Source organism: Theropithecus gelada, chromosome 3 (assembly GCF_003255815.1).
Source record: "Theropithecus gelada isolate Dixy chromosome 3, Tgel_1.0, whole genome shotgun sequence".
NCBI lineage: Eukaryota > Metazoa > Chordata > Mammalia > Primates > Cercopithecidae > Theropithecus > Theropithecus gelada.
Genome location: NC_037670.1, coordinates 156,642,454 through 156,657,036, shown reverse-complemented (window position 1 = coordinate 156,657,036; position 14,583 = coordinate 156,642,454). Strand labels below are relative to the sequence as shown.

Genomic DNA, 14,583 nt, shown 5'->3' with positions numbered 1-14,583 from the left:
GAGAGGCTTTGCAAGGAGGGTGAAGCACATCTGGCCCCCAGGTGTGCAGGCTCGCCGAGGAGGCTCCCAGGAACGCCTCTCCTCTTGAAGTTCAACCAGCCTGCCTACTCCAGAGAATAGTTGTAAGATCAGAGGAGGCAAAATGAATTCTATTTGATTTGCAAAACTGTGTTTGAAAGCTTCTCCCAACATCCCCTAATACCCCAACACCCCTGAAAAGAAACTCAGAGCCAGGATGAAATCTGGTATCAAAAGGATCAAGTCTTCTCCAGGACTGAAGACCCAACAAGACCGAGAAAGTCCTAGCTCATGGGCTGCTGCTTGCCCCTGGTACTGAAATAAGCCCCATGCCCTGAAACAGGAGCAGAGCAAGGGCATTGACCCACTGACTGGACTCTGGAGGGAAATCACCAATCCACTTTGTTAGCAATTCTGCTTCCCTTCTTGCAGGGAAGGCATTCCTGGGATCCAACCCAAGGGAACAAAACCACACCTGCCGTGCCTTTCACCCTCCTGTGAAAAAAAAAAAAAAAAAAAAAAAAAAGCAAATCCAGCTACAGAACATGCTCCCCACCCATGCACCACCCCCACTCCAGGTATTCAATTACTGGGTTGCCATTCCTCCAGACAACTGCACTTTCCATCAATCTTGCCTGCCCCTCCCCACTTCAGGTTATGGGTATTTCCTTTTTATATTATTACTTTGCTCTCTCTATAAACCAGCCTGTCGTAGATCACACTAATGGCATTATAAACTTGGGGAACAGCAAGAAAATATACGATGCGTTACATTTTTGTATTGGGCACCGTGGTTCTGAGAAGGTGAGTATAAATTTGGGGGGTTGGTTGGGGTTAGGGCTGGCTTGTCTTTGGGACTAATGAAGGCTGAGGTGACTTGGACGGAGGAGAGGTGACCTGTAAATCATTTATTCCTTAGCTGCCCACTAGGTCCCTGTTCTTCCCTAGAGCTCTGTTTTCCCCAGTCTTGCTGTAACAATAGGAGAATTAGAGCCCTCATTTTGTAAACACACTGAGGGCTATAAATTCAAGGGCCCATCACCCCCATCTGCAGGCAGCACCAGCCCTGAAGGCAGCCTTTTCTCTCCCAGCTAGGCTGCATTCTTTATGTCCTTGTTCAATTATTTAAATATGCAATGAAGCCTCTGTAGTCACTAACGTGCTGGACACGGTGGATAGAAAGTCATCATTCTCGCTTTTATACTTTGACTTCGTGTTCCTGTCCTCTGCAATTAGCGGTGCGATTTGTATTTTGTGTGCGTATCAGTGGAGACCAAAATGTTCATGGGGCTGGACAGTTGACCTTCGTCACCTCCTGAATGCCAGGCCTTTAAAGGTGTGCTTGTGCCTCGAGCCACTGCCACTTCCCACCCCCCTGCATTCTTAGAACTGCAGAATGTAGCCACAGGCAAAACAGCCTCCAAGGGAGTGGGGTTCTTCTGGCATGCATGTGTCTCCAAAGAATCTCGTTAAATACAGGTGTTTTCCATCCTCCAAAAGCTGGCCCTTTCAAATGGTAGTTCAGAGAAATGGCCTCCTTCAAAAGAGAAGGGCAGTATGTTTTTGAGGAGTTTTGGATGGAAGCTGGATAATCATCTGTGGATAAAGGTATGGTATGGTGATTGGGTGAAAATACTGTGCTCATCATTGTCATGGGCACTGAGTGAGGTAAATAGTGTCCTTAGTGTCTTTATCTAGAACACGGGAGTGATCTTATATGTGTGTGTGTGTGTGTGTCTGAAATAATATAGTACACGGAAAATATGTGGAAGGGGATGGAGGTAGTGGAATTGACACCAAATTGAATGCTTGTACCAAGTTAACCATGTCAATTAGAATCGCAGCAGTATCCCATGCTGCCTGTCAGAGCCAGTTACTCAACTGGACAACCATACCAAGTTGCAACATACAAATTATTAAAATATTAAAACATGTCCCTGCTGATAGGTGAAGAGCCACCTCTCAGAGGCCCACTTCCCCCATACCTCCAGTATTCATTCATTGGCTCATTGAATGCCACATTTTGAGCTAGTTTTGCAGGTATTATTATCCCCATTTTAGAGGTGGGAAAACTGAGCTTCAAAAAGATCATACAGTTCTATATCCCAGATTATCAGCTGGGTTATTAATAGAACTGGGACTAAAAGGAAAACAAACTGTTCTTTTCTATACTTAACAGCAAATGCATGGGGCTTTTTTCTACACCAAGCAATTCTCCAATCCTCGGTGCTACCCAAGAAACCACTTGGGTAGCCTAGAACTCAATTCATTTCTGACGCTACCTGCCCAGAGTGAGCATTGGATCTCACAAGTTAAAGGGCTCAGTCCCACAAGACTGTCCCCACTTCAGATGCCAATTGCAAGTCTGAGGTTGTCCCCTGCAGTTCTGACCCACCAGTTATAAGTCAGGGGCTCCCACAATCCCCTCCTCAGATTGGATAATTTGTTATAACAGGTCACAAAACTTGGGGAAACATTTACTTACATTTACTAGTTTCTTTTAAAGGGTGTTGCAAAGGATACAGATAAACAGCCAGATGCAGCAGTGCCTAGAACAAGGTATAGGAAGGGGCACAGAACTTCCTTGTCCTCTCTGGGCACCACTCCCTCAACATCTCCACCTGTTCACCCCCGGGGAAGCTCTCCAAACCCCTTCACTTAGGGTGTTGATGGAGGCTGCTTTATGTAGACAGTTGAACTCAGTCACCAGCCCCTCTCCCTTCCCCAGAGGAGAGGGCTGAAGTCCCACCCTGTAATTACATGTGTGGATCCTCTGGCAACATACCCCCATCCCCAGGAGTCACCTCATGAACATAAACTCAGGTATAGTGGAAAAGGGCTTACTGTGAATAACAAAAGATGCTCCTTTTCCCCCAGTCATTCAGAAAACTCCAAAGGTTTTAGAAGCACCGTGCCAGCAGCCAGAGGAAAAGTGACATTTCTGATGTCACAATATTCCAGGGACTACACAATTCATCGAATCCAAACCAACCTCTTCATTTTATGGGTAAAGAGACCCAGAGGGTTTGAGGGGTTTGCCCAAGGCCAAATGGCTGGCAGATCTCCTGTCTCAGGACACATGGAATGTGCAACTTTACGATGTCACTTCCCAGAAGCAGAGGCTGCTGTTCGGGGAGCAGTGGCCAGAACTGGGACCTCCCTGCCAGTCCCCCTTGTGTTTGGGACACTTACAGCTATTTAAGTTAGGCAGACTTATCCTAAGATGTGAAGCCCAGAGGACTGGAATAAGTTGGGTGGGAACTGCTGGGGTATTTGCAGAAAATTGCGTGGAGGCAGGAGCAAGGGAGATGGGTCTTTTGGAAATGAGGTGGGAAAAGGGAGCAGATGAGGGACAAGATGCAGCCTGGGTTGGGAGGAAAGGACAAACATTTGCTGAATGTCCACTCACTCTAGGCCAGATGCTTTATATGTGTTAGTTTATGGAATCCCCAAAATGGTCATTTGGAAGAGGAATTTTCAATCCCTATTCATTGTTAAGCCAAGCAATGATGACAGGACTTGTTCAAGACTCTGAAACTAGTGGAGGAGGAGGGAGGCAGACTTACTCTCACAGTTACAGGATTCCCAGCCAGACTCTTGCTGGGTGATGAGCCTTCAAGGTGAAGACAAAGGTCTGGGTGCCCTGAGTCCCTGGGCCATGAAACAGGGCCTCAGGCTCGCGCCCTGGAGGAATATGAAAGTTTCTCTGAAGTTTCCCTAGAGTGTCAGATCTGTAGGTGATTTTGTATCTGGAATCTCAGCACAAGGCAGGTCAGGATCTGGGATGCTGGGGTGGGAAGAAGGGGCAGGGTGGTGGAAGTGGTCCCTTCATGCCTTGTTGCCTAGGGAGAAATTGCCATTTTACATTTCAATTAGGAGGGACACTGGGGTCAATCAGCAGCGCTACTAGAGGAAAATGTGCCCAGCCCAGCCCTGGGCCTCTCCAATTATTATTAATGAACTTACTCTCAGAGCTGCCAACCTTTTTATATGCAAACTAGGCCTTTATGGGGCTACTGATAATCAGGACTCATTAGAGAACTCATCACACGTCTCACTAAAAATCTTACAGGGGACGTGGGAGAGAGGCATTTGCTGCTGCCCATGTCCCGGACAAGAACAGTCCAGCCCCCAGGCAGGGTTCCAGCCCAGCTCCAGAGGGTTTCACAGCTCCAAGTCCCCTGGACTTCAGAGGGACCGTTGCTGACCAGCCCATCCTGAGGTGGTCCTGCCCATTGGTGGGAACTTGCCTCTTTCATGAAGGGCGGAAACTTGGTGACTCAGGCAGTTGGCATCTGAGTTCTTCAGCTACCAGCTCATCTGCTGATACTGAGCCCTTCTTTCTCTCCTTGCCTCAGTTTCTCCTTTGCAAAATAGATGGGGTCCATGAGGGTAGTCAGAGGATTCTGAGATTCCAGTACCCTCAGCGCCTCATTTCTGGGTGGCAACATGTGGATGCGGGAGGTTGAGGGAAGAGGTTCCAGTGCCTCCTGGCTCTCACTCCCAGTGCGACCAGACCCACCTCCCTCCAGGGATTGTGGCAGGAGGGAGAGTCAGGCTCCTTCCTGCTTCAGGGGAGGGGAAGCTGCCCAGGGCTCAGGCAGAGGGAGGGTGGAGTCAAGTGGAGCCTGGACTCAGAGCAACCCCACTCTCAAGGATCTGCTCTCCTCGAGCTGCCAATATCACTCTCCTCCTACTCCAGCTCTGATCTCCATCTTTTCCACAAATCGCTTCTTTCCTTTGTGTCTCACATTCCCACCTTGCTAGAGCAGGGGCTGAGGGAGCGGCTGTGGTAGGGGCACAGGATGGAGCTGCTAAGACTCTCCACAGGTGGCTACCTGGTGTCTCCAGAGACCCACACGCTGTAGAGCCTCAGACCACACGCAAGGTGAAGGCCAAGACCAAGGCCCCTGTTCTCTTCCTGCTGGCCCACCTCCCTGCTGCTTCTCTTCGTTGTTTTAGAATGGTGGCAAAACACACATATCATAACATTTACCATCTGAACCGGTTTTAAAGATACGGTTCAATGGCATTAAGTACATTTCACATTGTTGTACAGCTGTCATCACCATCCCCAACTGAGGTGGTGTTCCCGTCAAACAACTACCCATCCTGTCTCCCCTTAGACATCACCATTCTACTTTCTGTCTCTATGAAATTGACTGCTCAAGGGACCTCCTACAGGTGGAACCCTGCAGTATTTGCCATTTTGTAGCTGGCTTATTTCACTTCGCATAACGTCCCCAAGCTTCATCCATGTTATAGCAGAGTTTCCTCCCTTTTCAAGGCTGAGTAATATTCCATTGTATGAATAGGTCACATTTTGTTTATCCATTCATTCCTCAGTGAACAGCTGGGTTGCTTCTGCCTTTTGGCTGTTGTGAATGATGCTGTTGTGAACATGGGTGTGCAGATTTCTGAGTCTCTGTTTTCAGTTCCTCTGGGCATGTAAACCCAGGAGTGGGATTTCTGGATCTGCAGCTCCTCTTTTAGCTGCACTTCAGGATAAACGTGTGAGCAGCCTGTAGGGGCATGGGAGGAAGGATTAGTTTAATGGGCCTGGGACACTCCCATGAAGCAAGGCTCCACTGCTGGTCCATCTGTGGACCATGGTCTTGCTCCTCCAGCTTCTTCTCTGTCTCCTAGCTTCCCTTATAGCTTTCTCTCTCCCTTTCTTGCTTCCATTTCCCCTGCCTCTCTTTGCCTCCTCTTTTCTTGTTGGATGATCAGAAAGCATAGAGGGAACAACCACTCCAAATCATGGAATCATGATGGGTTAAGATGAACAGGGCCTTGGAGTCCCGCTCAACTAATAGATAAGGAAATTGAGTTTCAAATGTGCTCAGAGTTCCAGAGCTCATCAGCAGCTCAGAGGTGCTAGAGCTAGCTGAAGCCTTCTCCCTCCGAGCCTAAGTCTTGTTATGGTGTAGCTCGTAATGGCACGGAGATATTTGGCTCATGTTTGCTCTGGGACCTGGGAGGGACAGCTGCTAGTTGCCTAACTACCTGGAACCCCTCCCTTCCACCATTCCTCAGTGGCTTCCTTTCTGCCTTACTCTGCTGAGGACAAGTGTTAAGGTGGGGGAGAGAAGCCTCTGCTGAGAGTTGGTGGTGAGCCCATGACAAAGCACCCTCACAAAGAACATGTGCGTCATGCTTTTGATGATCAACCTGCCCAGGAGCCATCTGTCTTGGCATGCCCCAGACAGTGCCACAGATGGAGGAATCTGGGGGATGGTGGGACCTGCCTAGCACAGGGGGTGCCCAGGCCATGCTTGTGTTATGGAAGGCCTCACGCCTGCCCACATCCATAGCAGGAGCTGCAATACTGACTCTCCTCCACCCAGCTCCTGAGAATACAGCAACACACCAGCTCCTACCACTCAACTGGGCAGAGCACCCACCCTCCTTCTGACCTCCTTATGTCCCCAGTCCTCCCTAGACAAAGCCGATAGCCCCAGGAAAAAGGGGCCCAGTGATTCACTGTCTCCATCCTAAAGGCCATCTGGGCTCCTGTGGCTCCAGGGCTAAGTATGCCCATTGCTAGCATCTAGAAAGAGCTCAGAGTGTTTCTACTCTGAGAGGCATTTCTTTGGGGCCAGGACATCCTAAAGCTTGGTCAGAAGCTTCTGGATTTATAAAGCCTCTGGGGCCCATTCCAGAACATTCTCAAACATCAGATTCAGCCCACGTAGGGAAGGTCCTCCCAGCCCCTCTGCTGCAGTCAAGACTCACATTCCAGGGACAGAGTAGGGCCCAGGGCTTTGCCTGTCTGTGGAGATTCTCACATGGTCTATCCATCCCAATTCTTGACAGCCTAGAACTTAGCAGGCAAAGAGATCATTAGTCCGCAGTGGCGGGGGGGAGGCCTAGCCAGCAGAGGCAGTCTCTACTAGGGAAGAAGGGTGCCATGAGGAGGCTACAAGAGTGTCAGAGAATCCAGATTGCATAAGGAAGGTATTCAGGGAACCCAAAGAGGGTGGGGACCACCTCAAGATATGACACTAGGACCCCAGATTCCTCAGTTTCATTTTTGTTCTCAGTGCATTGCCCACTGGGTGGGCACGAGCACCTCAGGGGTCACCTGTGGGTGTGTCCGTGGAAGGGTGGAGACAGGGAACATCCGGATTATGTCTGCAGAGGTCCTTGCTCTTTTGGTTTCCTGGCTGCCCAGCCTGAGCCATGCCCTCTGTCCCCAGGATTGCCCCCAGCTGCTGCGAGTGGACAAGATCCTGGTGCCTGTGGAGGTGATCAAGCCTATCACGCTGAAGGCCAAGAACCTCCCCCAGCCCCAGTCTGGGCAGCGTGGCTACGAATGCATCCTCAACATCCAGGGCAGCGAGCAGCGGGTGCCTGCCCTGCGCTTCAACAGCTCCAGCGTACAGTGCCAGAACACCTCTGTGAGTCACCCAGCCCTGCCCACCGCCAAACCAGGCCCCAGCCCCGCCCACATCACTGTCATTTTCTCGGAGCCAAATCAGCTCAGCCCTACAGTCATTTCCTCAACATGCACAAAACTGCCACCTGCTTCCGCCATGCCTGCTGGCACGTCCCAGCCCCACAACACCTGCCCCAGCCACGTGCTGGGTTCTGAGGTCACCCAGGGCCTGGCCCTAGCTGTAAATGTTTTGTGATGAAGGTTGTCCGTGCAAGACAGGATTAGAAGGGATATTGGACCAGCCGTGGAGCTGTGAGCCCTGTTTGTGGGCAGATGCTGGGCTCCAGGAACCTTCATGTCCATCCTCTTTCCTGAGAAGCTCTGAAAGCCCTGCGCCCTGCCTTCTCTACAAGCCCCAAAGACATCCCACCACCTTCACATCTACAAAGAGGCTGTTTCTCAGCAGAGAAGGCTTCTGAGACAGACCAAGCATTGGCAGGAGGAAACAACAGAAGGGAAGGAGCTGGCCAGGAGCGTGCTGCTTAGATCAGCACAAACCCTGCCCAATGTATAGCAAATCCACACTAAGCCCAAGCCCTGTCAATGAGTGGTCAGCAGGCCCCAGGCTGCCGACAGCTGTCTACCTCATTCCTAGGTACCCCACAGTGAACCCCACCTGTGTATCACCTTTCCTGCCCACTTCCCTTCACACCTGCCATGTTGCCTTTCCAGCTACTTCTCTGGTCTCTCTCTCTCTTTCTGGGCTCCCTTCTTTGTGCCCAGATGCTCAGAGACAAACACTAGAAACAGAGATTCAGAATATTTTCAAGTCATAGAAACTTGAAAGTTTTTCTTCACTGCACAAAAGAGAAAGTAGAGGCCTGGAAGCAGGCGCAGATCTAGGTTTGTGGGGTGAGACATACCATTTGGAGACCTTCTTTATGACCAAAATATAGTAAGTACAAAATTAGATACATAGGCCTTAAAAGGGGCTGTGTGTGCGAGTGTAGGCCCAGAAGCTGAAGCTCTATTCACTTTGGGGTAATGCATCCCAAAATGTGCCAGAAGGTAAGTGACTTGCTCAGGGTCACACAACTAGTGAGTGGCAGAGGTGGCCTGGATTTGAGGGCCCCTCCTGTGTCACACTGTTTCCCATGTATTCTTCTAGTTGCTCCTGGGCACTTAGATACAGTGTCTGTATTTGGAGATGTGATGTGCGACCAGGAAAGTCCCAGACAAAGGATTTCGTGGGACACCCCACTCTTCCTGCAGGAAGTAGTCCAGGGGGAAATGGAGCCCAGAGAATCCTACACACTTGCCCTAGGTCACTCAGCATTACAGGGATAGAACTGGTCGCTGCTCTCACAACCTCTGAAACCCCAGATGTTGTCCCCACGGCATCCCGTGTGCCCATCCCCCTCCTCCCCTGGCGGCCAACCTATTTTTCAGATTTCTGCAGCACTCCAGATTAAACCTGCAAGCAAAGGAGATATTAAACACCTCCTGTTTCCTCATAAATTCTCAGTTCAAGCAGATCAGCCCCAAGGGTTTGGCTCAAGTCATTCTCTCCAAAACAAGACGCTCCCTATAGAAAGAGACCTGCATCTGGGCCTCACATTTGACTCTGCAGAAGGCTGATGAGGATCTCAAACGGTGGGGAAAACAGCCTTGTTTCTTCAGAGAAGCTGCCCCAAGGATCTGGGGATGTCAGAAGGGTGGATAGAGCCTGTGGTCCTCAGATGGCTGTGCCTTCAGTTTCCCAAGAGAGGGACACAAGTGTCATAAAACTGGACCCCATGGCCTGGGCTTTGGTTGACTCCGTTAATAGACAAAGATACTTCAGACAACAGCGTGAGTTAAGTCTTCTAGACCCCTTGGTCAGAAGTTCTTTTGTGCCCTGGGGACTAACTTTAGCTTCCAAGAAGCTCGCTGGGACCCTCTGCCATTCTATTGACTGCCAGAATTGGAAGTAGATTGTGTTGAAATGTCCTCAGCTTTTCCCAGGCCAAGAGCTGCCTGACCAAAATGAGTCCTTAGCCATCACAGGGAACTCCCCAAACATGGGTGCGAAATCAGAGCCTCCTGAGAACAAGAGCACAAACAGGGTCTCAGCAGCGCCAGGCAGGTGAGTGCTGTCTCCTCCTTCATGGTGTCCCCATGGGGTACCTAGTGCTGGCATCCTCATCGGTAGCCATGGGAGAAGGAAGGGAACGACTGGGCTCCAGTGTATACACAGTCTGTTTGTCAGATGTTGAATCCTTGGACCTCAAGAAATCAGCAAGTGACATAGCTCCACCCCTGGGAATTTCACATCTGGAAGCCTGATATCCCAGGACACAGTGGTCAGTTCTACTTCCAGCCCCTGTTGGCACTGGAGCTGGAGGCCTGGAAGCTGCAGCTCCCTTCACCAAGGAGAGAACCTGAGACTGAAGCTCCTGGCCCGTGCCCTGCCTCCAACTCGGGACCTGAGGAGGGCTCCCGCTATGCTCTGGCCCTCTGGAGTTCAGAGCTCTGGAGTTCAGAGCTGCGGCCTCCCCATCCACCATGGGCCAGGTGTAGGTGCCACCAGGTCACCGCTTCCAAAGCAGCTCAGCTGACTTGGCCTCCATGACTTTTTAATTTTGACACCATTAGTTGTAGGAGAGGTGATTTCTCTACCATTTTAAAGTCTGAGAAAAAAAGTGAGGCAACAGGAGGGGTACCCCTCAGACAGTAGAATGTAGGAGGAGTCCCCTCTGCTTCCTAGGACCCACTGGAATCACATAGTTCTGGAGGGCTCAGCTCTGCCACTTCCCAGGAGCCTCTCTCTTCATGGGGAACAGTGGAATCCCAGTTTAAATACTGGTCTGGGTCAGGCTGCTGCTTGCCATCAAGCGATTTCCATCAAACATCTTTGCAGTCATGATCGGAGCAACCCTCCCCCACCGTAGTTACAGAAAACAGGGTACCATCAGGCAAGAATAGACCTGAGAGAGTGTCTACTTAATCCTGATATGGATGAGGTCTCCAAGGCCCAGAGAGGGCAAGTGACCATCTCCAGATCACATAGCAAGTAAGGCACAAATTGAGAACTTGAATCCAGTTTTATAACACAACTCCTAATCACAGGTTGAGAAAGAACAGCAGCGAAGGGCACTTTCTACCCCAGCTTTGGTGTTATTCCTGGGAGTATGGTCTGATCAGCCTCAAAGAGGATTGTGTGGAAGAAGAAATTGTTTCATTTCCTAAATCCATGAACAATCGAAACAGCATTGGACAAGGGATCTAACAAAGAAATCCATGAGTTTGTGATGGCAGAAGAAGGTGGGTGATAAATTAGTCTCAGAGGAGAGCAGAGAAAAAAGAAGAAAATTCAGTGTGGGAGTGACACTGGGCTGGGGTGGTGGAGCCACTTCCAACCCCATTATGCGGGGACAGGCCTTGAGCCAATGGCTGCAGCCCCCAGGGCTGGTGGGAGGACGACAGAGCGGACTCACAGGTAGCAGTTGAGGGGAAGCAACTGTGGGTATTCGTGGCCTGCTTTAGACCAAGGCTCTAGAAAAATGTCAAGTGCTGCTAATAATAGTGCATGGCCACCAGCTCTCAGAGGCTGCCAATCACACCAGTGAGTGGGCTGCAAAGGGCATCTGGCTGGCTGAAGGGCTGGTCGTGAAGGCCGGCGCCAGGCCCAGCTTCCGTGGACTCATGCCGGCCTCTGGTTTTCTCTTGGCACCTTCATTTACCACGTGCAAAACAGGGATAGGGGAGCAATAGGAAGAGAACTTGCCCCCTTTCTACTTTACTGGGACACAGCTGAAAAGGGGTCAGCAGAGCCCTCTGGACTAGAGATGGACACAGGGTACATACCAGCTTCTTGTGTAGCATTAGGTTGTTGAGATTTGTTTGCCCAAATGACAGAACTTTCCGGCAAAACATCTCAGATCTCGGGACAAGGGACTGGCTGGGGGAAAGAATGTCTCATTTATATCAAGGTCTCATTTTTGCTTTAGAAGTAGAAGCTGAGGTTCACACTTTCCCAAGGTAATGGGGAAAGTCATCCATTAGCCCGGCATGGTGTGCCAGACCTTGATTGAGACACTTAACCTCCCAGCCTCCAGGAGCCTGGAGCCTGTCCTCCCCGGGCTCTGAGCTTTGTGCAGATTAACTGCCCGCTGATTACAGAGAGCTATATAAATGCTAAGTGGAGTGGAGATGGGGGGATCCTGGGGGATGGGAGCCTGCGGTCCAGGCTCCCAGCTGTCTGCAGAGGCAGAGAGGCTCCGTCTGCCATGCCCACCCCTTTCCCCTACCCTGCCCCAGGCACGTTGCAGGTCATCCACAGGAAAGAGAGCCTCCAGGAACAATGGAAACTTCCCTAGAGACAGAGGGGGGTTTGGGGGGAGCACATGGGGTTATTGATTTCTCTAATATTTCATAGTTGTGATCCCAGGATTGGGGGAGAGAAAGAAATGCCCAGCATATGTGATCCTAATGTCTTTTTTATTTTCAATTTCTTCAAAGAGAAAATTCATGCTTGCACACATGCACACACACACATACCAGAGCACATAAGCATTCTCATATGCATACATCCCATACATATTAAGGGTCTGGCATAGAAACACTCAATGCATGGCTGCTATTATTTTTCTGCACAAACATAAACATAGGCAACATGAATATAGTTTTGCATAGCATCCCCGACTGTATGCACATAGACTAAAACACAAAATCACATTTGAGTGCTTAGACTATATGACAGATCCTATGCTCAGAGCATGCTGTGCTTGATCTTGAATCCTTACCCCAATCCAAGGAGATGTGAACTGCTTTGAATTCCCACTTTACCAATGGGGAAACTAAGACTTGGATTACCTGCTCACTTCACACAGCTGGTCACTGGCAGAACCACTTTGTGGAACTGTGTGTGTCTGTGTGTCTATGTGCGTGTGCATTTATGGACACAGATAACATGGAGATGTGTGCTAACCTCTCCTCAAGTCAGCATGCACATAAACACATTTGTGTACACAGATGCTCACATGCATACGTATGTAGGATTCTTTGCCTTCCTCTCTGTGGGATGTCAGGTCCTTCCTGAGAGGGGGCTTGAGGATTTATTGATCTTTGGCTAACACACTCCTGGTCACCACCTGCTGCTTCCACTTTGTGTCTTGGCCAGACCCAGGCCTGAAAGCAGAAGCCAGGCTCCCATCCTGACATAGCCACTGCCAGTATCCCTCCTAAAGGTCAGAGCTCTGCCCGCCCCAGCACTGCCTCCAGGTGATCAAATGGTGCTCAGATTGGGGTGGAACAGCCAGCCCTGCCCAGAGTCGTCCAGACAGCAGTTTGAAGTCTGTTGGGATCACCTTTCCCCACTGGGACCTTCAAGGAGAGAGATGGGAAGGATGGGAAGAAACTGAATGTGGCTGGAGGAGGGAATTGGAAGCCTGGAAGTTCTCTCTCTGTCTCTTTCTGTCTCTCTCTCTCTCTCTCTCTCTCTCACACACACACACACACACACACACACACACACACACACACCCGAAGGAGGGAGGAAGGGAGGGAGGTCATCCCCCTCTTATACCCTTCTCCCTCTACAGGGGCAGTCCATCTACCTCCCTACTTCTAACAGACTACAGAGATTCTCTAACTCTTTAATCAGCACCGGAATCACAGGGTAGTTCTCAAAATGCTCCCCATCTCCAGAGGTTCCAGTCTGGCAGATCTGGGATGGGCCCTGGAATCTGCATTTTAGTAGGCCCCCTGGGTGGTTCTGATGAAGGAGTCCATAGACCACACTAAGAAGCACCAGTCTAAAGTAGAAGAGGTTTTCAGGAAACATAGGACCACCCAGCCTGACCCAGCTGCAGAGACAACCTGTGGGGAGTTGATGATTGAGTTCTGTGATGATCAAAGTCTCCACTGTGGTTTCTGCAGGGCTAGGAACCTTTGCTTTACTCTGTGAGCTTGGACCCTGGCCCTGGCCCCAGAGCCATTGTTCACAAGACAGATTCAACGAGGGGGATGCAGTGCATCCATTGTGGGACAAACAACAAACGTGGCTCTCTGGCCACAGCACACGTCGCCAGGGAGGGAGTTAGAACTCTGGACACTAGGGCAGGGCCTGAAGTGACTGGAGGCATGTCCTCCTGCGGTTGCTGTATGAGGGCAACATCAAGTCACAGTCTGTTCTCATGGGAGCGCATTCCGTAACTCAGGAACTTAGGGTGATTTCCTGCATTGAGGAGTATAACATCTCCTTTAGAAGCTCCTACAAACAGGGTGCAGACCTGTCCCTGCCCAGAGGCAGAGGTGTGAACAGTAGCCCTCTGAGATTCTTCTCAGATGTGTTTTCCCATGTCCTGTGGCCACCCTCCCTCTCCATGAAGGTGCCATGGCCAACTTGGAGGAGGGAGCCTCAGCAGCCTCCTGTAATATCAGTCAACATCCCCCTAGTGAAGCCCTCCAAATTTTTAATTCAAATCTAATTTGAATTAAAAGAGCCCATGGGTTCTGCAAACATCAAACCTGGTCCTCTGGACTAACCTCTTTCAACAAATTGCCAGGCCTCAGCCCCTCCTATGCAGAAAATCTGTCCCAATTCCATTCCTCCATCCCGCCCCATGTGGCGAGCAGAGTCGGGTGGAATAATGAGAAAATCACCAGGTAGGTGTTGGAAATTGCTGCCCAGGGTGGGCTCTAAGTTCCTCTGCTAACCCTCTTTCTCTGGGGACTGAGACGGGTCTGCTATGGGAAGGCAGACTAGGGGCCATCATGCCTGGGGACTGCCCCCTCCACCAGCATCTTCAAGCCAGCACTTCCCTCTTCTCTCCACCCTTCACCTCCTATCTCTTAGCAGGGGAGCAGGACCCTGAGGGGCCCTCCAAGGACAGGAGCACAACAGGAATCTGGGTGTGAGCCTGGCTTTGAGCTGGTGACTACCTGCAGCATCCAGGCCCAGATTCCCATATTTGCCCTCCAGGGTCCTCAGGATTTCCCTCTCACCAACAAGCTCCCATCTAGTCCTCTTTTCTCTTAACTTCTAGCCTCTCATCCCCCTAAGGTGTAGCTCCCTCATTTCTTAGTCTCTGCAACCACCATCTTGCCTGGGAAGTGATCACCCCTCCCCAGGTCTTTGGAAAAGCATCCACCTATCCTGGACATTTCCTGGAAATTAGAGTTCCCCAACCTAATTGCAGACTTGG

General features: G+C 50.4%; 1 protein-coding gene across 2 annotated transcripts in view; it reads left to right on the top strand.

The window, feature by feature from the left end:
• PLXNA4 (plexin A4) overlaps window positions 1-14,583 on the top strand; it is a 519,820-nt gene that overhangs the window by 425,500 nt on the left and 79,737 nt on the right. For both annotated transcript variants that reach the window (XM_025379046.1, XM_025379047.1), the window contains one exon: window positions 7,218-7,418. In XM_025379046.1, the coding sequence (XP_025234831.1) occupies window positions 7,218-7,418 (201 nt within the window). The remainder of the gene's footprint in view (window positions 1-7,217; window positions 7,419-14,583) is intronic.